Source organism: Panthera onca, chromosome A1, assembly GCF_046562875.1.
Source record: "Panthera onca isolate mPanOnc1 chromosome A1, mPanOnc1 haplotype 2, whole genome shotgun sequence".
In the NCBI taxonomy this organism is placed as follows: Eukaryota; Metazoa; Chordata; class Mammalia; order Carnivora; family Felidae; genus Panthera; species Panthera onca.
In genome coordinates, this window is record NC_138339.1 from 217,867,876 (window position 1) to 217,895,466 (window position 27,591).

Below are 27,591 nucleotides of genomic sequence, written 5' to 3' on the forward strand. Positions count from 1 at the left end.
AGTCCTTTTTGTAATTATAAACTACCTTTTATTATAAGGTAGTAATTTTGTCTATATACATTTTTTTATTTACATATTTTTGGTGACTGGCTTCTTTCACTTAGCATGTTTTCATGGATTATCCATGTTGTAGCATGTTTCCCTACTTTGTTACTATTTATTATGGAGCAATATTCCACTGTATGGTTTTATCACATTTTATTTATCAGTTTACAGACATTTGTGTTGTATGTCTTTTAAAGTAGTTGAGAGCATGGAGAAAAGCAAGTGTATATTTATAGAGTTTGTTACATTAATTGTCTTATTAAGCCATTTCTTGTTCTCCTCATTTGTTCCTATGGATTCAGTTTACCATCTAGTGTCATTTGTTTACTCCAACACAGCTTTGATCCCACCCACCTCTTTTGTGCAAATAGATTACATTTCTCTATGTTATAGCCCCCAAAATACAGTTATATACATACCGTGTTATACAGTTATGAGAAGAAATACGCAGTTATTACCATCTTTTATAGCACAATAATTTCACCTTTTCCAGTGCTCTTTGTTTTTTCATGTGGATATGAATTAGTGTTACTTATTTTCAGCCTGAAGAACTTCTTTTAGTATTTCTTGTGAGAAATATTTAGTATTTAGTATTTCTAATGAGTCTGCTATCAACAAATTCTCTTTTATTATTTGGTAATGTCTCTTTTATTATTTTCACTCTTGACAGTTTTGCTGGATATGATTCTTGGTTAACATTTTTTTTCTTTCAGCACTTTGAATATGTAATCTTACTGCCTTCTGATCTTCATTGTTTCATGAGAAGTCAGCTGTTAATGTTATTGGGTTCCTTTCTACATGCTGTATCATCTTTTTCCTGTTTTTCTCTTTGTCTTTTAACACTTTACTGTCATATATCTGGGTATGGATTCCTTTACATTCATCCTTCTTGGAGTTTATGTGTTTTGGGTATGTAAATTAATGTTTTTTCATCAGATTCAGGAAGTTTTCAGCTATTTCTTTAAATTTTTTTTTTCTGCTCCTATCTCTCCACCCACTTCTGGTACTCCCATTACACATGTATTGGTGTGTTTTTTGGTGTCCCACATTTCTGTGAACCTCTTCATTTTTCTTCTCCCCCCCCCCCCCCCCCTTTGTTCTTCACACACCATAATCTCTTTTGGTCTGTCTTCAAGTTTAGTGTTTCTTTCTTATGTCAGGTCAGATCTGTTAAGCCTATCTAGTGAATTTTTCATTTTGGTTGTTGTACTTTTCAACTCAAATTTCCATTTGGTTCTTTTAAAATAATATCTCTTTATTGATATTCTCTATTGGATGAGACAATATCAGAATACCTTTCTTTGTTCCTTAGGCATGATTTCTTTTAGTTATCTGGATATATTTATTTACTTATTTTTGGAGGGGGATATATTTATAATAGCTCCTTTGAAGTCTTTGTTAAGTCTGACATCTGGGCTCTCTTTAATGCAATTTCTATTGCATGCTTTTTTCTCATGTAGAGTTCATACTTTCCTATTTCTTTGCATATTTTCATTTATTCTTGAAAACTGAACATTTTGATAACACCCTAGTAAGTCTAGGTACTGATTCTCCTATGTTGTGGGGCTTTCTGTTGTCGTTTTGCATTTGTTTGGTGGCCTAGCTGTGTTATTTCAGTGAAGTAGGTTAGTCCCACAGTGTCCAGAGCATTTGATAATGCTCTTCAGTGTAGCCATTGGACATGTGCACAGTCACTCTGAGGTGACTCATTTTCAAGAGGTTCTCTTTGGCAGTCTTTTTCCCCCTGATCTCTCTTGTTAAGTTAACCACTTTGTTGATATACCTTCCATTAATTGGTGAATGATTATTTTGCTGTTTTTGACAATGTCTGGGCCTCAAATTGTTTCACAGTCTGATCTCATTAATTTGGCTCCCTTTTCAGAAATAGTCTTTGAGGTCAGCCTCGAGGCTTGTTCTTTTTGAGCTCTTCTTAGCTCCTTCTTCCCCTGGTTCTCTCCTAAGTGGTCTAGGATTCAGCTTGTTGCTTTCATACAATTGCTAGCCTCCTCTTACATGCTCACCACCAAAATTTCCATTGTTTTCAATGGCACCTAGCCTTGAAAGTTCCCACACTGTGTTCCAAATGAAGTTAATTCCTTTGGAGAGAGCTTCAGACCTCTTTTTTCTGAAGACTTGCCTCTTTCCTGGACATCACTTTGCCACTGCTATGAGGTCAGAATGGGAAATGTGCACCTCTTCTCTTAGAACGTCATTTCCACTTTAAGAGTAGGGCACTGAGGGGCGCCTGGGTGGCGCAGTCGGTTAAGCGTCCGACTTCAGCCAGGTCACGATCTCGCGGTCCGTGAGTTCGAGCCCCGCGTCAGGCTCTGGGCTGATGGCTCGGAGCCTGGAGCCTGTTTCCGATTCTGTGTCTCCCTCTCTCTCTGCCCCTCCCCCGTGCATGCTCTGTCTCTCTCTGTCCCAAAAATAAATTAAAAAACGTTGAAAAAAAAAATTAAAAAAAAAAAAAAAAAGAGTAGGGCACTGAGAAAACATGGTAGCCCCTAATCTTCTCAGATTGCTTTTCGTATCTGGAACCTCTGTACTGTGAACTAAGTGGGGTAAAAGAAGTCAAGGCCCCAGTATTCTTGATCAGCTGTGCCTGGAATAGAACTTTCACCCTTTGAGTGGGAGCTAAGTGGAGGAAGAGAGCCCTAGACCTCCCAGTTACTCTTGCCTGGGATAGACTTTCTGCATACAAAGCTGGGGGTGATTAGAAATTCTGGCCACCTTCCTTTCCCAGAGTGATAGTCCTAGGCTGGGAACTGCAGAGAGAGGGAGTCCTGTGTCTTGACTGCACCTGCCCAGGGTAGAGCTTTATGATGCTGAGCTAAAGAGGAGGAGGAAGTGAGTTTTGCTATGAATTCCAGTCTATTTTTGTTCTTACCAAGAGTTTGTAGATTTTCATGAACAAATGTTTCCTTTTTTGCTGTATTCCCTCAGGAGAATTTCCAGAGACTTTAAATGATTTTTAAAATAATTTCAACCAATTATAGTTACTACACTGGGAAACAGGTCTGTGGAAATTTTTACTCCACCATTGTCCTAAAAAAACATGGTTTATAGTACTGTTAAGTTGAGTTATTTTAGTGAGACTAATAGTTAAATAAACTTTTACGACCTGATCTGAGATTCTAACTAGATCAAGATTTAATTGCAAAATACATTCTGAGTTACAAATGCCCATAAGGAATCCAGTCCTTTTGTAGTTAAATATTAACAGTGATGTGTGGAAATGTCATATATTGGAAAAACCTACTTTAACATTTTTTAATAATGCTATAATTTTTTGTCTTTAAAATGTATACTTCTGGATAAAAAGAAAAATAATAAGATGTATACTTCTGGAAATAAGATGAATAAAGCATGATAAAATTTATTTCTAAGTTATGAAAAAAATTTAAAAGTAACTTTTAAAAAAGCCATAATGGTAATATAATTATTATTTCCTTTTAGGACATGTGAACATATATATTTGACACAACCTGGCAGTTTGTAAGTATTTCCTAGCATGTTATTTTTATCTTCTTTTATTTTTATTTATTTTTTAAAAGATTTTATTTATTTTGAGAGAGAGAGGACAGCATGAGTAGGGGAGGAGCATAGAGAGAGGGAAGGAGAAAAATCCCAAGCAGGCTCTACACTGTCAACACAGAGCCCAATGTAGGGGTCGAACTCACAAACCATGACATCGTGACCTGAGCTAAAAGCAAGAGTTGGACACCATTGAGCCACCCAGCTGCCCCTGTCTTTTTTTTTTTTTTTTTTTTAAAGATTTTTCTGGAATAATCCCAAACATGTTAATGTCAGGGTTAGTTTGATAGATTATAGCATGCTACCTCATAAATTAAGGTCATAGATTTATACTCTGTGCAGATTACTTACCTTCTCACAAAGACAGTGGTACGAAATACATGTCCTTTACTGCAAGGTGAACTAATAGGGTGGAAGTTCATTCAGTGCAACATATCACCTGCTCAGGGGAAAATGCGTATTCACTGGCTAAATCTTTTTTGAGGGTCTGTTAAAAGCACTTTATTAACTTTAGTAAGACTAAAAGCATAGTGTTTTTGTAAGAGTAAATGTGAAGTGTATATTAAAATTTCCAAATTATCTTTTTAAATGTATATGGTACATGCTCCAACAGTATACCCATGTAAGAGCTCTAGAGATTTTCTTTGGAAATGGTATGAGTAGTATATGAGATATTCTGCCCCACTGAACTAGTGGTATTGAAGATGATTGATAAAAAGGGAAATTATATGTTTATTAATTAATCTATTCCAGTTGTTAATACCAACAAGTTATCAAAGCATAGTGTTAAATTAGTAAAGTAGAGTCACCCAAACCTCTCTCTGCTTAAATGTTGATTTTAATTAGAAAGCAAAGGGCAGGAAAGTATTAAGTAATTGGAAACCAAGTACATCATAGTATACCACTTTTTATGCGTATTTTTCGATTAGAATTGAAATATTAAATATTTCCTTTACAAAATGTATTTTGTACATTTTGTACATGGGCTAAATATAAATATTGGTAAAACCACTCACTGAATTGAAGCAAATTGAGTTAATGTGTAAATTGTACATTTAAAATGGATTGTATTCTCTTACGCAATCAATCAATTTAGGCCTGTAATTTAAAAAGAAGGAAGAGGTGCCTGGGTGTCTCAGTTGCTCCACACTGTTGGTGAAGCCTGCTTAGTATTCTCCCTCCTTCTCTGCCTCTCTCTACCTGCACCTTGTGTGTGCATGTACTCTCTCTCTCTCTCAAAATAAATAAGTAAAAGGAAAAAAATAGTTGAAGACTGTCAGTGTAAAATTTTTTTCTGCTTTGTTTGTTTACCAGGCTATCTACTGAAATAAACTCTATGTTGGTGCTAAAAGCTTCTTGGATCACATTTTTACTAGCTAAAGGTAAAGTCATTGTTTTTGTTCCATGTGAATGTTTCAAATGCAATAATTGATAATTCTTTTGGACTACGCTCAATTTTTTATTCAGTTTAATGTTACTCCCGCCCCCCCACTCCCCAATTCTCTGTGTGGCTTGTGAACTCTTAGCAAGTTCTTGTAATTATGGCACTGGAAGCAGCTTTGGAAATGTCTTATTTCATTTCTGTTTCTAATATCCTTTTATCCTTCTTGCCTTTTTTTTTTTTTTAAGAATAATGTTACTGTTTTTATAAAAATGATACAGTCACAATACATAATTCAAATAATACAGAAAATGCAAAGAAAAGTGTAGAAAAATTACCCAAAACCTACCTAGAAATAATTATCATTAAAATTAGACTGTCATTCCAGTTATAATTTCTCTAAGATTATAAAACATTATTAAAAAATTAAGGTTACAAACTTTTTAATTTTACCTTGTGTTTCGATTTAAAGGTATTAATCTGCTTGAAAGAAAAGAGCACTAATATTACCACTCTTCCTGTTACCTCCCCATTCCCTACTTTAAGATTTTTGCATTTTCGTATTAACATTATCAAAGATTATAACACATACATTCTCTTCTATAATTAAAATTACTTGTTTATTCTCACTTCTCTGTTTTGGTGGATTCTAAGTTTATTGTCACTTCTCTGTTACAGCTTCTCCATTTCTGAGTTCTTTATTTTGATTCATCTTTAGTTGGCTGGATTTTACCAAGAAGGAGTTTTTCAAAAAAGGCTTTTTGGCACCATATTCTCTGTGTTGTTTATGAGTCATGTCCATAGGCTTTATACTTGAAGGACCACTTGGCTGTCTATCCTATTTTTGTGTCATTCTTGTTTTCCTCAGGACACTGTTTTATGGCATTAAACATTGCTATTAAAAAATTGGAGACTAGCTTAATTTCCGCCCCTTATTTACTTTTTTTTTTCTTGAGAGATAGTGCGAGTGGGGGAGAGGCAGAGAGAAAGGGAGACACAGAATCCGAAGCAGGCTCCAGGCTCTGAGCTGTTGGCACAGGGCCTGATGCGAGACTTGAATTCACGGACTGTGAGATCATGACCTGAGCTGAAGTCAGATGCTTAACTGACTGAGCCACCCAGGCGCCCCCACTTATTTACTGTCTAAATACTTGATTTTTTTTTTTAAGTTTGAGGTTCATTATCTTAACTAGAATATCTCTTTTGTTTTTTATTATTCTGTATTAGTTTTTCTTGTAACACTATATCTCTTTTTAAACTGAAGGTCTGCACTTTATTTCAAAGAAATCTTAACATACTACATTTTTTCAAGTTTATTTATTTTGAGAGAGAGAGAGAGAGAGAGAGAGAGAGAGAGAGAGAGAGAGAAAGCACAAGTGGGGGAGGGGCAGAGAGAGAATCCCAAGCAGGGTCAGCACTGCCAGCATGGAGTCCAACGTGGGGCTTGAACCCATGAACCAGGAGATCACCAACTGAGCCACCCAGGAACCCTTCATGCACTACATTTTTAAATATTACTCTATTCAGTTAGGTGCTATTCTATTCTGTTTCAGGAACTTAGCTGTCTTATGTTGGATTTTTTTTGTCCTCCATATTTAGTATCTTTTCTCATATTATTCTGATCTTTGGTCTTTTTCTTATGTATTAACTGTTTTTTGTCTCAAGCCTTTCTTCTGTTTTGAGCTAAACTGTGTTTGTAATGGTGTTATTTGGTCCTCAGTTTTTCCTTAGCTTTTCTAGCTCCTTATTTTTATATAACTTGTGCTTTTTATTTCTTAGTGCAAGGAGTCATAGGGCATTTTCTTCTCGTATATTATCTTCCAGATTGGGTTCTCTGATTTTTTTTTCCCCTTCTTACATTGTGATTCTTTTATTTCTTTTCTTGTTTTATTTTCTGTACTGTGTTTGCATAATTGCTGTGTTTCTCATGCTCTCCCCCACCTCATGTTACTAGGACTTTTTGTAGGCAACCCTGACCTGATGTTCTAGTTTCTCTGTTGTGGTTGGTGTTTGATGTTCTGTTTTCTCTGATGTAGTGTGAATAAATCTCTTTTCACTCACTTTGCATTTTATCTTTGGCTCGTTGTATTCCCCAAAGAGCTACAATATGAGTACAGCCTTTTTATTATATTTATTTTTAGTCAGGGTGAGGGAGAAAGTGGAGAATTTATCTGGAATGGTATGAGTCTTTGTTGTTCTGAGATTCTTGTTAGAATGAACTCTACAATAGAACATTTATAGTGATAATTACATCCTGTTTCCATAACAGGATTGTGTTGGGATTCAGATTGGCCCCCAGTTCAGCACAATATACTGGAGTCTCTGTGTTTATCAGAAAGTTAGCTACCATTTACTTCCTCTCTTTTACCCTTCTCTCATCAGCAATTTCTGTGCCCTCCATGTAAGAGGAGGGAAAGATGAGGATACTCTGAGTCAGTATCTCTTAAATTTGGTGTTGGTACTGACACTTAGCCAGAACATGTTTTCCTTTATTTTATTGGGTATTGGAGGAGGATTTGATCTGACTTCACTTGACATTTTATGTATTTACTTACTTATTTAATGTTTACTTATTTTTAAGAGGGAGAGAGAGCAAGCATGAGTGGGGGAGGGGCAGAGAGAGAGAGAGAGACAGAATCCAAAGGAGGCTCCAGCTCTGAGCTGTCAGCTCAGAACCTGACATGGGACTTGAATTCACGAACTGTGAGATCATGACCTGAGCCAAAGTTGGATGCTTAACCAACTGAGCCACCCAGATGCTCCAGAAACAAAATGAATTTAGACATAGGGAATGAATTATAATGATAATAGCTAAATGTCAAATTCTCATGGTAGATTTATACTTCATTTATAATTTCATAACCTTTTATATATTTCATTTATATTTTATATATTTCAAATCTTGAGTTTTTGTGAAACAAAAAATTTTAAGCTTTAATATGCCTTTAGTGACTCTTAAATAAATGAGTATATGCATATGCCCATACCTACAATTTTCCCTGATTTAAAGATCTCAATCTCCGTTTTAGTCTGTTACTTTACAATGTGAACCTACTTTATTTTCAGGGGAAGTGTTACAAATGGAAGATGATCTCGTCATCTCATTTCAGTTAATGCTCTGTGTCCTTGATTATTTTATTAAACTCTCACCTCCTGCGTTGCTTAAAGAACCATATAGTAAGTATTTTAAATAATTTATGCACCTTCTACATCATTACTCAACAGTTGTTTATTTAATATCGACTAGGTCCAAAACATAGTTCTAGAGCTGAAGGGATGATAAAAAAGAAATCAGACCTGGACTCTGCCCTCAAGTAGTATAAGGTATAGAAGTAGAGATAAGACAAGTAAGTAAGTAATCAGTATATTATCACTTTCTAAGTGATCTGGGTCAAAATATAGTAAATGCTATGAGAGTTCAAGCGACGAGAAAGCAGGGGAAGACCAAGGAAGACCATATAAAAGAGGTGGATATGAACTGAGTGTTGAAGAGTAGATAGCATTTGAGGGTTAGGCAAAGTTGGGGTAGAATATTCCTAGTAAAGAGAAAATAAGAGGTAAAGCACAGATATGGGTGAAACTTCATGAGAAAGAGTAGCCCATTCTGCAGGAGGAGATTACCTAAATTGTATTATTGGATGCTAATTATTATGTGACTAACTTATTTTGCATATAATTGTCATCTACTTCAGTGGGTGATGAGGTGAGAAGTGTTTTTAAGTGAAGGTAACTGTTGATAAAAAAAAAAAATAAAAAGAAAATAACTTGTTGAAATAGAGAGTATTAAGCAAAGATGAGTATATTCCTCTTAGAATGGAATTGCTTCTTTTGGTGGCATCAAGAGTAGAATTTCAAAATCATTTATTATACCACAGAAAAATGTAAACTTAACTAGGCCGAACTGCTTCCTTGCTCCTAAAATGACGAAAGTATTAATAATACTAAAAGTAATAGAGGACAGATCAAAACATGGAAGTCAAAAGTGGTGTTGAAAGTGGCTGAAAAACTGAAGCCTAATTAATCTTCCTGAACGATAGTTTCATGGAAAAATGTGTTGAACGTGGTTTGACAGAAAAAGATCAGTAGCAGAAACCAAAATGGGAGAAAAAAATACAAAACAATATATTTTAAAAATTTCTGATTCTGTAATGATTATATGTCTTTTCTTCACTTTTTTCAATTTTTACAAGTTTAGGAAGTTCATGTAGGATGTTACTTTAGGTTGACAGGCTTTGTTCTTTTGGATTATTCAAACACATGTTTTAATTTTCTAAGTGCTATGTTAAGGAGAAACCAGGATGAGGTGTTAAACTGAGTATGGTAAACTTTTAATTACTTTTTTATTATGAAAATTCCAGATGAATATACAAAAGTAGACAGTAGTATAATAAGCCTCATGTACTTAATCACGTGCCTTCAACATATAACTTATGGTCAACCAGGAGCCCCATCTGCTGCCTAGTTGCATCAGCTATATTATTTTGAAGCACATCTTTGTATACCATTTCATTCTTACAAATTTTAGTATGTATCTCTAAAAGGTAGTCTTTTTAGAAAGCATAGTGACTATTAGCACACCTGAAAATCAATAGTGATTTCTAACCTAATACCACCAAATATCTAGTAAGTGTTCAGATTTTCACTTGCCTTTTAAAAGTGATTTTAAAACTTTTTTTTTTTACAGGTTGACTAAATCAGAATCTAAATAAGATCTATACCTTATGACTGGTTGATAAGCTTTTGAGACAAAAAAACTTCCTTTTCTATCTGTCTCTTTTTTTTTTCTTGTAACTGATTTATTAAGTAATTAGGTGGTTTATTCTGTGCAGCTTCACATGGTTTAATTTTTTCTGACTGCATTTTGTTATACAGTTTAACATGTTCCTATATTCTCTCAATTTCCTGTAAATTGGTGGTTAGGCCCGGAGGCAGTTAATACATTTTATATTTAGTCATTTGTAATCTCTTTTAATAGTTGAATCCATTTTCAGTTTAAATGGGGAATACTGAAAACAATACAGAAGGTTTTTAAAAAAATCACCCTTTATCATATTAATTATGATATTAATTAATATTAATATTAATTAATATTTACATATTAATATATATATTTTTAAAAGCATAACTTATTGTGGGTTTTGCTCAAACTTTAAAATTTTATTTATTTTTATACTATGTCTAGCAATTAAATCCATAAATACTTACTCTTTTTAAGACTCTCCAAGATAGGAAACATTTTTTTCCCTTACAGACTGAGTAGGATACATTTAGAGTAAGTTTATAAGTTGGCTATTTCCCTTGCCTTCTCCATATTTGCCTATAGGGCTTTACATCTTGTTTATAATTGTTTCTTTTTGGGCTGGTTGGGGGCAGAAGAGAATAGGGATGGCAAAAGCTATTATCAGTAAATAAAACAAATATTCAATAGATAGATGAGACTATTAGCCTTTTAATGAAGCCTAATAAATAAAAGTAGCAGAATGTTACCAAGATTATTTCTGATCCCCCGAGTTAGAATACTTCATTATTTTATACAGTGGAATGTGCAATTGTTCTTATCTAATTTACCATTTTTACAGAAACAGCTGTAATACCTTTTAATGGTTCACCTCGAACACCAAGGCGAGGTCAGAACAGGAGTGCACGGATAGCAAAACAACTAGAAAATGATACAAGAATTATTGAAGTTCTCTGTAAAGAACATGAATGTAATATAGATGAGGTAATTTAATTTCATGATTTCTTTAAAATGGAGTAGATTTAGATATAAGTTCTTCCTAACAGTATATACTTCTTTCGTGACAAGTTGCTTTTGTAATTAGTGCTAATTCTTTTGCAGCAAAATATTTAGAAAAAAAATTACTTTTCATATTAAGTTACTTTGATTTTAAAGAGAGTGCCTCCCTTGTTCAGGAATCACTGCAAGGTGCATCATTAAGGCAGTAGTTTTCAAATGAATTTGTTCTTTGATTCTTCTGTGGCTATTGATAATTCCTAAGTTTTAAAATACCCTGCAAGAAAATCCTGGTGTTAAGTAATATCAACATTAAATTGCTGTTCAGCCTATACACTCTTTCCAAATATTACACCAGATACTAATGGATGGTAGAGGATATACTTGAACATCCTGGAATTGCTTATGTTGTTCACAGAATCTGGGGTGTTGGAATTGGAAGGAATGTTAGAAACAATGTACTCAACCTCCTTTTAGTAATGAGAGTGAATGAGCTTCTAGAGATTGATAGCTAATTACTAACAGAGTCTAGACTTTGGTAAATCTGCTACCAGTTTCTCCTTTTAGTGTACAATGCTGTTTCTCTCATAGATTGTTATATTGTCCACAGTTCACTACTGCCAGATAGCTGTATGAAATGTTGCATCTTTGAAATTTCTCTGTCAACTGGGAAGGAATGGAGTATGATCTCAAAATTTAGTTTAAGAAGTGTTGGAATGATTTACCAAGATACCTAAATTCTAGTACTGTGGCTTTTGTCAATTTTAGCAAAGATACAGATATATACCTGTGGATATAGATGTATCAACTTTATACGTGTGTGTGTGTGTGTGTGTGTGTGTGTGTGTGTGTGTGTGTGTGTGTGTTTTACTTTCTAGAATCACAAATAATCTTTGTTAATAAGCTGACAAATGTAGTTGAAATATTTTTTAACCCAGTCTATTGCTAAGTCCCTTAAGATAATGAACAGACATAAATACAGTTTGCTAATTCCTGGTTGTTAATTCTATGGATTTCAGAACTACTTATAAAATTTTATTTCTAAAATCAGGAATAAATGATTAAAATTTTTTCATTTTAAATAACTTCTGTAACTTAGAATATTTATGGGAATGATTTTTAAAGTGTAGCTGATTAAAAACTATGGTAGTCATTGACATTAATTAATTGACAGTGGGTATTTACATATAATGTTTTTGGTTATATATTGATTAGTTACACTTATGGCTATATAATTATTGGTTAGTTAATACTAATTGGTTAGTTAAAACTACCTACTTTATAAATACTCCAGTTAAGTGGGAGTTAATTAAAAAACAAAATAAGTATTACAAAAGCCAATTTTTATAACTTATATGTGAAGTAGAAGATATGAACTGGTATTATTTCTACCTTAATATATGTAGACTTCAGATTTTGAGAAGTTAAATGAAAATAAGTAAGTTGTTTAAAATTTTGTAACACACTGCAAGTGCACAATAGCCTGGAATATGACTCCAGGTTTCCTGTTACAGTCTTTATTATCTATGTTAAATAAATGTAGGATGCTTTTGTATGAAAATGCATCATTCTACAAAATATTTTTATGTGATTTTGAATTGAATTATGGGGTATCCTTTATGTGTGTGAAATTATTTTCTTGTAAAAACAGGTTATTTTCCTAAATTTCTGCAAAAATACTTGACTGTTCCCTAAGCTAGCTATCATGATAAATATGAAGTGGCCTAAAAATATGCTTCAGGGAGAAATCAGAGATAGTAGGGAGAAGTAAAGAGTCTTGGCTTTGATGATACATTGGGTTTTAATTCCAGCTCTGCCACTTCCTAGCTGTGTAACTTTGGTCAAGTTGCCCAATTTTTTGGAGCCATCTTTTCATCATTTGTTAAATGCAGAATACTGAGATTGGTTTCAATGGGTTTTCTTCTTATAAATCCCGTTTCATTAACAGTCCTCTACTCCACTTCCATTCTAGGACTTGAAATCTGCCTCATGTAAATTAAAAAGTAAATAATGGAATTGATTATAAATAAGTATCACATTAGGTTGAATGTAAGTCATTGATTAAAATGTCATTTAGCACTTTCATTCTAGTGTTAAAAGTGACAGAGATTAAGGTTTTTATTTTAATGGCTGTGTTGTAACTTTATCTTTTTCAGGTGAAAAATGTTTATTTCAAAAATTTCATACCTTTTATGAATTCTCTTGGAATTGTAGCTTCTAATGGACTTCCAGAGGTAGGAAGGAAAAATTAATAAAAAGTTAATGTGTTTTGGGACTTTTGGGAGGCAGGAATAGCTGTCTAATTTCTTAAAGTTGCTTTGCTGTATATTAAATATTTTTTGCCCAAGGAAAGAAATCTAAGTAGAATTGTGCTAAGCCAACTTTATATAAGTAACAGAAAAACCTTTTGAGTATATATTCAGATGTATAAATAAGCAGCATTTATAATTTTCACTAGAAATTGATTTATACTGAAATTTTTAAAAAATCAAATTGTAGGCTTTTGGATTTCTGAAGGCCATTATATTTAAGTACAGTATAATTAAATATGCACAATCAAATTTTGATTCTGATTTGCTCTGCATCCTTGAGCATAGGATCCATGGATTGATGCTATCAACATTATTGGCATTACTATATTATGGAGCATCTCTTTGGAATACTTTAAACTACTTAATTGAAAAGAAATTTGGTTGAAATGGCTGTGATTGTACTGCAGAAATGTTTTACCTTACTGGTGTGCCATCCATCTTTGTTTCTTTTCATATTTTGCCTCAAATATCTTGCTCTCCAATGAGAACAGAAAAACCTAGAACTTTACGTGGTAAGATGTGGAGAAAAGAATACTTAGATAAATGATGAACAACAAGTACTCAGTGCTAAAGCAATGTTTTAGAAGCACCTGGTATTAGTTATCAAGACCAAAAGACGTGGAATCAGATAGCTAGTCTGCTGATTCTACTCCCCAAATTGGTAGCTAGTCCTTGAATTAATAAACTTACTCATCCAACAATCATTTATTGAGTGCTTAATGTGTGCCAGGCATTGTGCTAGATATTATTCATTAGAGATTTAACTCACAGTCAACAAGGTCATAGTGCGAAAAAGACAAAGAAATAGAACATTAGAGGAATCTGCGAGGGTCTGATACAAGTCTGCACATGGTGCTGTGATATCCACCTAATCCAAAGTGGGGCAGATGGGTTTTGTGGAAAATTGTTTGGAGATGTGATTTCTGAAGTGAATAAGCTTTATGAGAAAAAAAGATATTTTCAGTGTTAGAAATTATAGATTCAAAGGGACAATGATTTATGATAGTTTGGTCTGTTCAGTGAACTCCAGCTAATTTGTTAAGATTGGGATGCAGTGCAAAAGATACTAGAGAAGCAAGAAATGGGGTCAAATGTTGTATTACTAAGCTTTCTTATCAACTGATGTGCCAAAAAATAACCTGTTCACAGCTCTAAAGAATTTTGGACACTCATAGTAGTTTTTCTTCCTTCATTAGAAAGGATTACAGTTTTAGTAGAAATCCTAAAATAAACTTTACCCCAGCATTTTTAAAAAGTTTGTTTGTTTGTTTATTTATTTTGAGAGAGAGAGACAACGAGTGTGTGATTGGGGGAGGGGCAGAGAAAGAAGGAGCCAGAATCCCAAGTAGGCTCCACACTGCCAGTGCAGAGCCTGACATGGGGCTCGAACCCACGAACCATGAAATCATGACCCGAGCGGAAACCAAGAGTCAGATGCTTAACCGACTGAGCTACCCACACCCCCACCCCAGCATCTTTCTTAAATGGTTTTTTAATGTTTATTTATTTTTGAGACCGAGAGTGAGTGGGGGAGGGGCAGAGACAGGGAGACACAGAATCCGAAGCTGGCTCCAGGCTTTGAGATGTCAGCACAGAGCCCCACGCAGGACTTGAACTCGTAAACCACAAGATCGTGACCTGAGCCGAAGTCAGATGTTCAACCCACTGATCCACCCAGGCGCCCCCCAGCATCTTTCAAATAGCAGTAATAGCTGCCAGTCAATAAATGATTGATAATTAGCGCCTCACTAAGATAGGGCACAGTGATTGAACTTAATTAACATGAATAACTGTTCTATCTAAAAAACTTACATAGAAAAAAGTTTACGCTAGCTGGATTTCTTCCTACCACTCCTTTTAAAATTCAATTTTAGTTCTGTCAGGTTAGAAATATTTTGACTTTAAAAGTCATAGCAGAAGTCATGCCAAATAGTTATTTACTGGGCATTGGTTTTTAAATTATGTTTAGAAAATAATGAATCAGAACTTAGAAAAGAATTACAGATTCTAACAAATGAGATGAAAAGGTATTTGAGGTTAGGAATACATTGTGATATGTTAATTGGGTGGGGAGTTGGAATGCCACCAAAGAATTTAGAAAAGATAGGCAGAATGTATAATCAGGAGGTTTGTTATAATGTTTGAAAAATATTCTTTTTTTAATGTTTATTTAGAGAGAGAGACAGAGAATGAATATGAGCAGGGGAGGGGCAGAGAGATAGGGAGACACAGAATCGGAAGCAGGCTCCAGACTCAGCTGTCAGCACAGAGCCTGTTGCAGGACTTGAACTTGCCAAACGTGAGATCATGACCTGAGCCAGAGTCGGATGCTTAACCAACTGAGCCACCCAGGTGCCCCTGAAAAATATTCTTATATTCATAATCATAGTGGAAGATTAAAAGTGAGGGATGTATGGGCTATTTGGAGCATCTTGGCAATTAAGTTGATTAAAATAATACTTATTTTTGTCTTACAGATCTGTCTCAGTACTGTTTTGTGTTATTGGTGATCATTGTCTACAAAAAACTCTAATGAATGGGGTGCATGCATAAAATCCGTTTAAGATTAGAGTTAAAAAGATAGCAATTTTTTAATGTCACTTTTAGATATGCTTTATTATTACTGCATGTGAACTCTGTCTATATTATAAAATTGTATGCTGTACAAAGATTCTTTAATTAAATCTGTACTTCGTGGACTAAGAGTGAAATGATAGGAAAAGGATAATCACCAGTATTTTTTTTCTTTTGAGGTGGAAAGTCTCTCTAAACAATATGAAGAAATTTACCTTAAAAACAAAGATCTTGATGCAAGATTATTTCTGGATCATGATAAAACTCTTCAGGCTGATCCTATAGACAGGTATTTTACATGGTCTGTTTGTTGAGATGCTTTTGCTATAACATTATAGGTTGATATTGATACACGTAGGTTAAATAGGTTTTTGTTCAACTTTGTGATCTTTAAATATCATTTATAATAAGTTACTTCAAATGCCTTTCTATAAAGCTGATAAGCATATATTAACAAATAGAGATTTAATGTGAATTATTCTCTATAACAACTATTTTTTATTGAATATAATTTTTAAAATGTGCATGAAAAGAAAATTGTTGAAGTAATTAGTTTACTTAAGTAGTGGTCTCTCCCACCCTTTCATCTATTATTATTGCTTGGTTCTTTTTTTAAATGTTAATACAAAAGTATATTCTCTTGAATTGTCATGTATAATCCTAAAATAGGAATGATTGAGAGTAATTACAAAAAATTTATTATGTTTATGTCGTTAGCATGAAGTTTTGGAATATGTAACTGAAAATCTATATAATTTATAGGTTAAATACAGAATGTTTCAAGTTTAAGTCAAAGTAAGGTCTTTGGAAGGCGTAATGGTTAAGAAACTTAAGCTTTGATATCTTTTAATACTGAACAGCTTGGTTAGTAATACCATCTAGCATTTAGAGATAGCATCTAACTTTCACTTTTAAAAATTTTTAAAAACTTTTAAAAAATTGTTAATGAATTGGTGCACCTGTTTTTCATAAACCTAGTGGAAGAAACCCAACTTAAAAACAATGGTGAAAAAAATAAAATTTGATTTACTTAAACAGCTTTTGAATCATCTGTTTCCTATCACTTGTTATTGACTTTCCATTTTGTATGATGGTAATATACTGCTCTTATGATTCATAAAGCACAAACTGTATATTAATGACTTTGTTTATCATTACTTAGTTTTGAAATGCAGAGAACACCACGAAAAAGTAACTCTGATGAAGAGGTGAATACGATGCTTCCGCAGACTCCAGTTAGGTATGAATTTTCTTTTGATTTTCACTGTTGTTATTATTCTGTGCCTTTATAGTCCTTTGGGTTTGTTCATTCTATTGTATATTTGTATATACACACAACAAACATATTGAGTGGTCTTTGCATGTCAGGTATTTTACTAGTTGCTGAGAATATGATTATTAGACCTAGTTCTGTCTGTCCTTAAAGAATATAAGCTAGAGTGGGAATGTGTTCCATCTCAGTAAATAAAGAAGAAAAAGATGTATTATCCTTTGCTCTGCATAAACTTGGATTAGAAGCATTTTTCTGTCCTTTTCCTCACTTTCTACATCTAATCTGTTACCAAGTCTTGTTGAATCTACCTTTTAAATACCTCGAGTCCATCTCCTGTTCTCCATTTGCAGTCTCACCACCCTTGTCCAAGATCTCTTTCTCTTTGTTTTGGATTTTTTTGCAGTAGCCTCCTAATTGATCTTGCTGTGTCTACTCTCCTCACTTTTCCTCTCTCCCCACCACTAAATATATTCTCCAGAGAGCCCCAGAATAGTAATCTAGAAATGTGAGTCAGATCATGTTCACCATATTAAACCTTTGATTGCTTCCTGTTGCAGTTGAAATGCACATTCCTTCACAGTGCCTATAAGATCCAGCTTCTGTTGCCTCTCTCACCTCATCTTGTTTGCCTGCTCATGATGAACTAGCCAGTTTCCTGAATGCTTAAAGCTCTTCCTTTATACTTGAAGACCTTCACACTTTTCCCTCTTCTTGAAACTCGTCCTTCTTTTTTTGCTTCTGAATTACATGGTAGTAGTTTGCAAGGGGATGGACTAAGGAGGACATAGTGAGAAATTGACCTCTCAATGTGTCACAGTGGTTCTTAACCAAGGGTGCAAATTAGAATAACCTGAGGAGGTATTTTTCTAAACTACACATGCATAGACCTGATTACCATACACATAGTCAAAAATCCATGAACTGCTCTATTGCAGTAATTCAATTGAGAAATGCTGAATATCCAAGCCAAGAGTAGGCAGTCGAAATAACGGAACAAGAACAGGTTTGATAAATATTTGATGAATATTTGATGAATAATATTCAGAATATTATTCATGAGGCATTTATGGGATATGAAGAAGTAGTAAGCAGAAGGATATAAGCTCTTACAGATTTGAGAATCATCAGGGAAAGTTAAAACCATAAAGAAAGATGAGGTTGCCTGAAGTAAAGGTATGTAATAGCAAGAATGGCTGACTAAGGGCTGAACCCTAAAGAATGCTAGCATTTAAGGACTAGATAGAAGTTAAAGAGAATGAGAAGGGGCCTCAGAGGATGAAGCCAAAAAAGCCAAGGGAGGGAGGGAATTTTAGGAAAGAGCAGGTGTTTGAGTGTCACATGTTTGAAGGAAATCAGGTATCAGAACAAGTGAGAAGGATCTTTTAGTTTTAGCAATTAGTTATTTGTGGCTTTAGTCAATGTGGCTTAAGTAGATTAGAGGATGTACAAGTTATAAAAGCAATAATGTTTGAAAGGTGAGAATGTACAAATATCAGTTGAGAGAGGTATAATGGTTCGGTGTAGAGGCAGCTGGGTGGCTCAGCTGGTTAAGTGTTCGACTTCGGGTGAGGTCATGATCTCACAGTTCAGGAGTCTGAACCCCATGTAGGGCTTTGTGCTGACAGAATGGAGCCTGCTTTAGATTCTCTGCCTCCTACTCTCTCTGCCCCTCCCCTACTCGTGCATGCTCATTCTCTCTCCCTCTCAAAAATAAACAAACATTAAAAAATAAAAATAAAGCAAAATAAAATAAAAATGTTAAGTATTTATAAAAAAATAGTTTGGTATAATAACAAAGATGATTCAAATTAAAACCAGGGATGTTTGACATGTTTTTTCCTAAAAGAAAACTTTCACCAAAAGAGTTTAGAAGATGTAAAGACAAGTTCTTTTTCCAAACTGAGTAATTCTTACTGAGGTTACAAAAAAGAGGAAGAAAATTCTCACTGAACATGTTCACTGAACAATATTTAAGGAACCTTTCAGCCATAAACATTCTATAGTTCTTTGCACTATTAAACAGTACCTATAGTAGCAATGTGCTACCATTCCAAAATTGGAACATTAGTATTTACTGTACAACACACACACATAATTATAGCATTAAAGAAATCTTAAGGGACTGACCCAATTTTATGCTTTAACAGTGGTGACTTCTAAAATGTTTGTTTCATCTTGAAAATCTTTGTAAAGTCATGTGTTTCTTCATTTGACTTAGGGTATATGCTACTGTATTTGAAAAACTTTAATTGTAATGTTTTCTTAAATTACCATTTTGATAGCAGTTTATATGTGCTTTTCCTAAAATATCATTAATTTTGCCAATTAATTGTGTACTGAAATGTGGTTTTATTCGTAAATAAACATATCAGTGTTTTTAATTATGATCTTAGTGATTATGAACATGTTCTTTCCTAAAGGTTTAAGTAAATGTAAGTCCTTATAAATAACAGTACACTAAGGGCTTTGTAAAGTCTTATTTCAGAGAACTTCTTAAATATAAACAAGAAATAGTGAGTTTGAAGATTTAACTTGTGAAATAGGTAAATAGATACATTTTATTTATTTGCTTTCCTTCATTGCTTAATATTCTTCCTATTTTTTTTTCTCTAGGACTGTTATGAATACTATTCAACAGTTAATGATGATCTTAAATTCAGCAAGTGATCAACCATCAGAAAATCTGATTTCCTATTTTAATGTAAGCAATAAATGAAACTTTATTATTTTGATAAATTTAAAATTAGAAAAATTATTAAAAATACTGAATATTTTTTTAAACATCTCCCAACCAACATGCCCTTGTCTGTTATCTTATTTCTTGCTTTTTTGAAACCTCCAAATTAGATGTTGGTAGTACTGTTTCACTTAGTGCTATTTTTGGATTTTTTCACGTTTAATCTTTCCCTTGCTTGTTGACAAATTCTTTCTTGCAACTTAGACTTCATTTCTGATTTCATTTTCTTTCTTCTTCAGATACATATTTTTTTGTTTTATTTTATTTAAATCCAAGTTAGTTAACATATAATAATGATTTCAGTAGTAGAATTTAGTGATTCATCACTTACATATATAACATCCAGTACTCATCCCAATAAATGCCTTCTCAATAACCATCACCCATTTAGCCCATCCCCCCTTCCCTCCAGCAACCCTCAGTTTGTTCTGTATTTAAGAGTCTCTTATGACTTGCCTCCCTCTCTGTTTTTATTTTTTCTCCCCTTCCCCTATGTTCATCTGTTGTGTTTCTTAAATTCCACATATGAGTGAAATCACATGATATTTATCTTTCTCTGGCTTACTTCTTTCACTTACCATAATACATTCTAGTTCTGTTGCAACTTCTTGATTGCCAAGTAGTGTTCCATTGTATGTATGATTTTATTTATATCTTCTTTATTCATCAGTCAATGGACATTTGGGCTCTCTCCATACTTTGGCTATTTGATAGTGCTGCTATAAACATTGGGGTGCACGTGCCCCTTTGAATCAGCATTTTTGTATCCTTTGGATAAATAGCTAGTAGTACAATTGCTGGGTCATAGAGTAACTCTATTTTTAATTTTTTGAGGAACCTCCATACTGTTCTCCACAGTGGCTATGCCAGTTTGCATTCCCACCAACAGTGCAGAAGTGTTCCCCTTTCTCTACATCCTCACCAACATCTGTCATTGCCTGAGTTGTTAGCCATTCTGACAGGTGTGAGGTGGTATCTCATTATTGTTTTGATTTGTATTTCCCTGATGCTGAGTCATGTCGAGCATCTTTTCATGTGTCTGTTAGCCATCTGGATGTCTTCTTTGGAGAAGTGTCTATTTGTGTCTTCTGCCTCTTGGTTAACTGGATTATTTGTTTTGCGGGTGTTGAGTTTGATTTTTTTTAATAGATTTTGGATACTAACCCTTTATCTGATATGTCATTTGCAAGTATCTTCTCTCATTCTGTCAGTTGCCTTTTAGTTTTGTTGATTGTTTCCTTCACTGTGCAGAAGTTTTTTATCTTGATAAGATCCCCATAGTTCATTTTTGCTTTTGTTTCCCTTGTCTTTGGAGTCAAGTAAGAAGTTGCTATGGCCAAGGTCAAAAGGTTGTTGTCTGTTTTCTCCTGTAGGATTTTGATGGTTTTCTGTCTTACACATAGGTTTTTCATCCATTTTGAGTTTATTTTTTTGTATAATGTGAGAAAATGGTTCAGGTTTATTTTTCTGCATGTCACTGTCCAGTTTTCCCAACACCATTTGCTGAAGAACTTTTTTCCATTGGATATTCTTTTCTGCTTTGCTGAAGATGAGTTGACCGTACATTTGTGGGTCCATTTCTGGGTTCTTTACTCTCTTCCATTGATCTATGTGTCAAATACATATTTAAATAATTTCCTCAGTGAGTGTCAGTTTGGGATGAACTTAAAAGGTTTGTGTTTTGTTTCTTAAAATTTCTTTAGTCTTACTTTTTGTCAAGTAGTTTAGCTGAATCTTCAATTCTAGATATTTACTTTCTCTTAGAAGTTTGTAGATATTATTTTGCTATTTCCTGGCTCTCCTGATTGCTGTTTAAGAAATCTGTGAATCTGACTGTTGTTTCATTATAGTTAGTGTATATTTTCTTTCTGACTGCTTTTAAGATCTTTTCTTTGAATGTGGTATTAGGATTTAACATTTACCATATCTCTATAGTCTTTTTTATCCTGTTTTCAGCCCATTTTTATTTTCATTTCTTGTCTGAACTTGTGTGTATTGCAGTTTCCAATTCCTATAGACCTGAGTTTGACATCTGAAGGGCCCTTGCTGTGCAAAAACTAGAGAAAGAATGAAATAATGAAAACTGGGGTGCCTGGGTGGCTCAGTCGGTTGAGCGTCTGACTTCAGCTCAGGTCATGATCTCACGGCTTGTGAGTTCGAGCCCCGTGTCAGGCTCTGTGCTGACAGCTCAGAGCCTGGAGCCTGTTTCAGATTCTGTGTCTCCCTTTCTCTCTCTCTGACCCTCCCCCATTCATGCTCTGTCTCTCTCTGTCTCAAATAAACGTTAAAAAAAAAAATTAAAAAAAAAAAAAAGAAATAATGAAAACTAACGTGTATGTTGCTTGCTTGCTTCTTCACTCCTTATTTAAATTTAAATGAAGGTTAGGATTCACAGAAATGCTCATCCATGGAAATTGGATAAGGCCAAGAAAATTATTACAATTTGCCATATTCCAATAACTCTGTGCTCTGTATGGTTAACATTTATTTTTTTTTTTATTTTTTTTTTAACATTTATTTATTTTTGAGACAGAGAGAGACAGAGCATGAACGGGAGAGGGGCAGAGAGAGAGGGAGACACAGAATCGGAAGCAGGCTCCAGGCTCTGAGCCATCAGCCCAGAGCCTGATGCAGGGCTCAAACTCACGGACCGCGAGATCGTGACCTGAGCTGAAGTTGGACGCTTAACCGACTGAGCCACCCAGGCGCCCCTGTGTGGTTAACATTTAATACCGTGACCTGCCTGTGGCTTTGTCATACTCTGTTGTCATCTTCTTGCTTATATGCCCCCCATGAATTAGCAAAGTATTTTGTCAACATATTCATAATTTGTCAACATATTCATTGTGTTGGCTCAGAACTGATTTTGTTTATCCAAATTGCTTGAAGTTGCTTTTATATGTGGATTATCTGTAGCACAAGAATATTTCCCAAAAATAGCTACTCAATTACTTAGAACTTCTAAAAGAAATAATGATAGAAGTTAAAAGAATGATAATCTCTTCGTTCTGTTTTTAAAAATGTTTATTTTTGAGAGGGGGACAGGAGGGACAGACAGAGGGGGACAGAGGATATGAAGTGGGCTCTGTGGTGACAGTAGAGAGGCCAGTGAGGGACTCGAACCCACAAACCGGGAGATTGTGACCTGAGCTGAAGTCAGACGCTTAACCAACTGAGCCACCCAGGTGTCCCTGTTCTCCTATTTTTATTTCAAGTTTTTATTTAAATTCTAGTTAGTTAACATATCTGGTAAAATTGGTTTCATGTGTAGAATTTAGTGATTCATCTCTGACATTAACACCCATTGCTCATCTCAAGTGCCCTCCTTAATGCCCATCACCCATTTAGCCCATCCCGTCACCCAGCACCACTCCAGCTACCCTTTTTGTTCTCTATAGTTGAGACTTGTATGGTTTGCTTCTCTCTCTCTCTCTCTCTCTCTCTCTCTCCCCCTCCCTCCCTCCCTCCCTGTCTCCCTCTCCCTCTCCCTCTCCCTCTCCCCCTCCCCCTCCCCCTGTCTCTCATTTTCCCCCAATAATCTATCTTCTCAAATTCATTTTGAATATTCCCTCCAACATTTTGAGTATGTAGGAGCTCTTTTTTTATTTTACATTATTTTAGTTTGGCAGAATATTCTACCTCAGGGGCATTCTCTGGAGCTCAATGTAAAGTTTAACATTAAATGCAGCTTAACAGCCTAACTGCATTTTTTCCTATCTAGATTGCAAATTGCTTACCTTAAGAGCATGTTTTGAGGATCACTAAGTTCTTTGAGTTTATGTCTTTATTAGTTCAGGTTTCTTTATTTTTATAATGAATGCCATCTTCTGTAAGTAAAATCTTAGAAGTTGTAGGCATTTAAGTGAATGTTTTGGCAACAGTGACTTTGTTTTTTTTAAGTAATTAATTTTTTAAATTTACATTCAAATTACTTATCATATAGTGCAACAATGATTTCAGGAGTAGATTCCTTAATGCCCCTTACCCATTTAGCCCATCCCCTCCTCGCACAACCCCTCCAGTAACCCTCTGTTTGTACTCCATATGTAAGTCTCTTATGTTTTGTCCCCCTCCCTGTTTTTATATTATTTTTGCTGCCATTCCCTTATGTTCATCTGTTTTGTATCTTTTTTGTTGTTGTTGTTGTTGTGTTTTGTATCTTAAACCCTCATATGAGTGAAGTCATATGGTATTTGTCTTTCTCTGACTAATTTTGCTTAGCATAATACCCTCCAGTTCCATCCACGTAGTTGCAAATGGCAAGATTTCATTCTTTTTGATTGCCAAGTAACACTCCATTGTGTATATATACCACATTTTCTTTATCCATTCATCCATTGATGGACATTTGGGCTCTTTCTTGGCTATTGATAGTGCTGCTATAAACATTGGGGTGCATGTGTCCCTTCGAAACAGCATACCTGTATCCCTTGGATAAATACCTAGTAGTGCAATGGCTGGGTCATAGGGTAGTTCTATTTTTAATTTTTTGAGGAACCTCCATACTGTTCTCCACAGTGACTGTACCAGTTTGCATTCTCATCAGCAGTGCACAAGAGATCCTTTCTCTTCATTCTCACCAGCATCTGTTGTTGCCTGAGTTGTTAATGTTAGCCATTCTGACAGGGGTGAGGTGGTATCTCATTGTGGTTTTGATTTGTATTTCCCTGATGCTGAGTGATGTTGAGCATTTTTTCATGTGTCGGTTGGCCATCTGAATGTCTTCTTTGGAGAAGTATCTATTCATGTCTTTTGCCCGTTTCTTCACTGGATTATTTGTTTTTTGGGTGTTGAGTTTGATAAGTTCTTTATAGATTTTGGATACTAACCCTTTATCTGATATGTCTTTTGCAAATATCTTCTTCCACTCTGTTGGTTGCCTTTTAGTTTTGCTGATTGTTTCCTTCAATGTACAGAAGCTTTTTATTTTGATGAGGTCCCAATAGTTCATTTTTGCTTTGGGTTCCCTTGCATCTGGAAACCTGTTGAGTAAGAAGTTGCTATGGCCAAGATCATAGAGGTTTTTGCCTGCTATCTCCTTGAGGATTTTGATGGCTTCCTGTCTTACATTGAGGTCTTTCATCCATTTTGAGTTTATTTTTGTGTATGGTATAAGAAAGTGGTCCAGGTTCATTTTTCTACATGTCACTGTCCAGTTTCCCCAGCTGAAGAGACTGTCTTTATTCCATTGTATTATTTCCTGCTTTGCCAAAGATTAGTTGGCCATACGTTTGTGGGTCCATTTCTGGGTTTTCTGTTCTGTTCCACTGATCTGAGTGTTTGTTTTTGTGCCAGGCAACAATGACTTTATGACAGGAGAGGCTTCTTTGTTATTGTTTCTAACATATGTGTGCTGTTTTCTTTCCCAAAGAATTATTGATTTTATAGAATGTGAAATTTTTGAATGACAGTGTTCAAATTTATTTATTTATTTTTTAGAGGTGAGGGTAGAAAGTGAGTGAATAGGGGAGGGGCAGAGGGAGAGAGTTTTTTTTTTTTTAATGTTTATTTATTGTGAGAAAGAGGGAAAGACAGCATGATCAGGGAAGGGGCAGAGAATGAGAATCCCAAGCAGGCTCCACATTGTCAGTGCAGAGCCTAAGGATCTCACAAACCATGAGATCCTGATCTGAGCTGAAATTAAGAGGCAGATGCTCAACAAACTGAGCCACCCAGGCACCTCAGGAGAGAATCTTAAAAAGTCTGCATGCCCAGTGTGAGCCCAGTGCAGGACTCCATCTTGCGACCTACCATGAAATCATGATCTGAGCTGAAATCGAGAGTCAGATGCTTACCCAGGTGCTCCAGTGTTCATATTTCAAAGAAAGGTATAATTAAGCTTGGTTTTAGAAAGCTTATTTTGTTTCACTCTTTTTTTATTTAAATTTTTGTTAGTTCACATACAGTGCAGTGTTGGTTTCAGAAGTAGAATTCAGTGATTTATTGCTTCCATACACCCAGTGCTAATCACAAGAAGTGACCTCCTTAGTACCCATTACCCATCTAGTTTGTCTCCTACACCTTCCTCTGTCAATCCTGTTCTCTGTGATTAGGAGTCTCTGGTGGTTTGGTGCAGGCACTCTGGGAGACAGTATGGAGGTTCCTCAGAAGATTAAAAATAGAACTACCCTATGACCCAGCAATTGCACTACTAGGTATGTATCCAAACAACACAAAAAAGCTGATCTGAACCCCAATGTTTATAGCAACGCTATCAACAATAGCTAAATTATGGAAAGAGCCCAAATGTCCATCAACTGACGAATGGATAAAGAAGATGTGTATTTATACACAAGATATTACTCGGTGATGAAAAGGAATGAAATCTTGCCATTTGCAACAGTGTGGATGGAACCAGAATGTATTAATGCTAAGCAAAATAAGTCAGTCAAAGACAAACATCACATGATTTCACTCATAGGTAGAATTTAAGAAACACAACAAATGAACATAAGGAAAGGGAAGGAAAGATAAGATGAAAACAGAGGGAGACAAACTATAAGAGACTCTTAAATGTAGAGAACAAACTGAGGGTTGCTGGAGGGAAGGTGAATGGGGGGATGAGCTAAACGGGTGATGGGCATTAAGGAGGGTGCTTGTTGGGATGAGCCCTGGGTGTTTTATGTAAGTGATGAAACTCTGGGTTCTACTCCTGATACCGATACTATGCTCTAGGCTAACTAACTTGCATTTAAATTAAAAAAAATAAAGATTGTCAATAAAAAAAATAAGAGACTGCTGTGGTTTCACTCTCTTCTCTCCACCCATTCCCATATGCATAATACATTCTAGCTCCATCCACACTGCTACAAATGGCAATATTTCAATCTTTTTGATGGCTGTGTAATATTCCTATGTATATGTGCGTGCGTGTGTGTGTATGTGTGTGTATACCACATCTTCTGTATCCATTCATCAGTAGATGGACATTGGGTTATCTCCATAGTTTGGCTATTGTTGATAATGCTGCTGGAAACATTTGGGTGCATGTATCCCTTTGAATCTATTTTGTATCCTTTGGGTAAATACCTAACAGTGCAATTGCTGGGTTGTGGGGTATTTCTGTTTTTAACTTTTTGAGGAACCTACATACTGTTTTTCAGAGTGGCTGCACCAGTTTGCATTCCCACCAACAGTGCAAGAGGGTTCCCCTTTGTCCACATCCTCGCCAACATCTGTCGTTTCCTGAGTTGTTAATTTTAGCCACTCTCACTGGTGTGAAGTGGTATCTTAATGTGGTTTTGATTTATATTTCCGTGATGATGAGTGATGTTGAGCATCTTTTCATGTGTCTGTTAGCCATCTGGATGTCTTCTTTGGAGAAGTGCCTATTCATGTTTTCTGCCCATTTCTTAACTAGGTGGTTTTTTGGGTGCTGAGTTTGAGAAGTTCTTTGTAAATGTTGGTTACTAACCCTTTATCAGATAATGTCATTGCAGATATCTTGTCCCATTCTGTAGGCTGCCTTTTAGTTTTGTTGATTGTTTCCTTTGCTGTGCAGAAGCTTTTTTTCGGTCCAATAGTTCCCAAGAGGTTCTCTAGGATTTTGATGGTTTCCTGTCTCACATTTAGGTCTTTCATCCATTTTGAATTTTTGTGTAAGAAAGTGGTCCAGTTTCATTCTTCTGCATGTTCCCATCCAGTTTTCTGAACACCATTTGTTGAAGAGACTGTGTTTTTCCCCATTGGATAGTCTTTCCTGCTTTGTTGAAGATTAGTTGACTCTATAGTTGTGGATCCATTTCTGGGTTCTCTATTCTGTTCCATTAATCTATGTGTCTGTTTTTGTGCCAGTGCCATACTGTCTTGATGATTACAGCTTTGTAATACAGCTTGAAGTCTGGGATTGTGATGCCTCCTGCTTTGGTTTTCTTTTTCAACATTGCTTTGGCTATTTGGGGTCTTTTGTGGCTCCATAAAAATTTTAGCGTTGTTTGTTCTAGCTTTGTGAAAAACTCTGGTGGTATTTTTAAAAAAAATTTTTTTTCTTTTTTTTGGGGG

General features: G+C 35.1%; 1 protein-coding gene across 7 annotated transcripts in view; it reads left to right on the forward strand.

The window, feature by feature from the left end:
• The window catches only part of RB1 (RB transcriptional corepressor 1), a 191,510-nt gene that overhangs the window by 70,157 nt on the left and 93,762 nt on the right, over positions 1-27,591 (forward strand). For all 7 annotated transcript variants that reach the window (XM_060637193.3, XM_060637194.3, XM_078433693.2 and 4 more), the window contains 8 exons: positions 3,502-3,540; positions 4,894-4,961; positions 8,027-8,137; positions 10,540-10,682; positions 12,851-12,928; positions 15,760-15,869; positions 16,743-16,820; positions 19,467-19,554. In XM_060637193.3, coding sequence (XP_060493176.1) covers positions 3,502-3,540; positions 4,894-4,961; positions 8,027-8,137; positions 10,540-10,682; positions 12,851-12,928; positions 15,760-15,869; positions 16,743-16,820; positions 19,467-19,554 — 715 coding nt within the window. The remainder of the gene's footprint in view (positions 1-3,501; positions 3,541-4,893; positions 4,962-8,026; positions 8,138-10,539; positions 10,683-12,850; positions 12,929-15,759; positions 15,870-16,742; positions 16,821-19,466; positions 19,555-27,591) is intronic.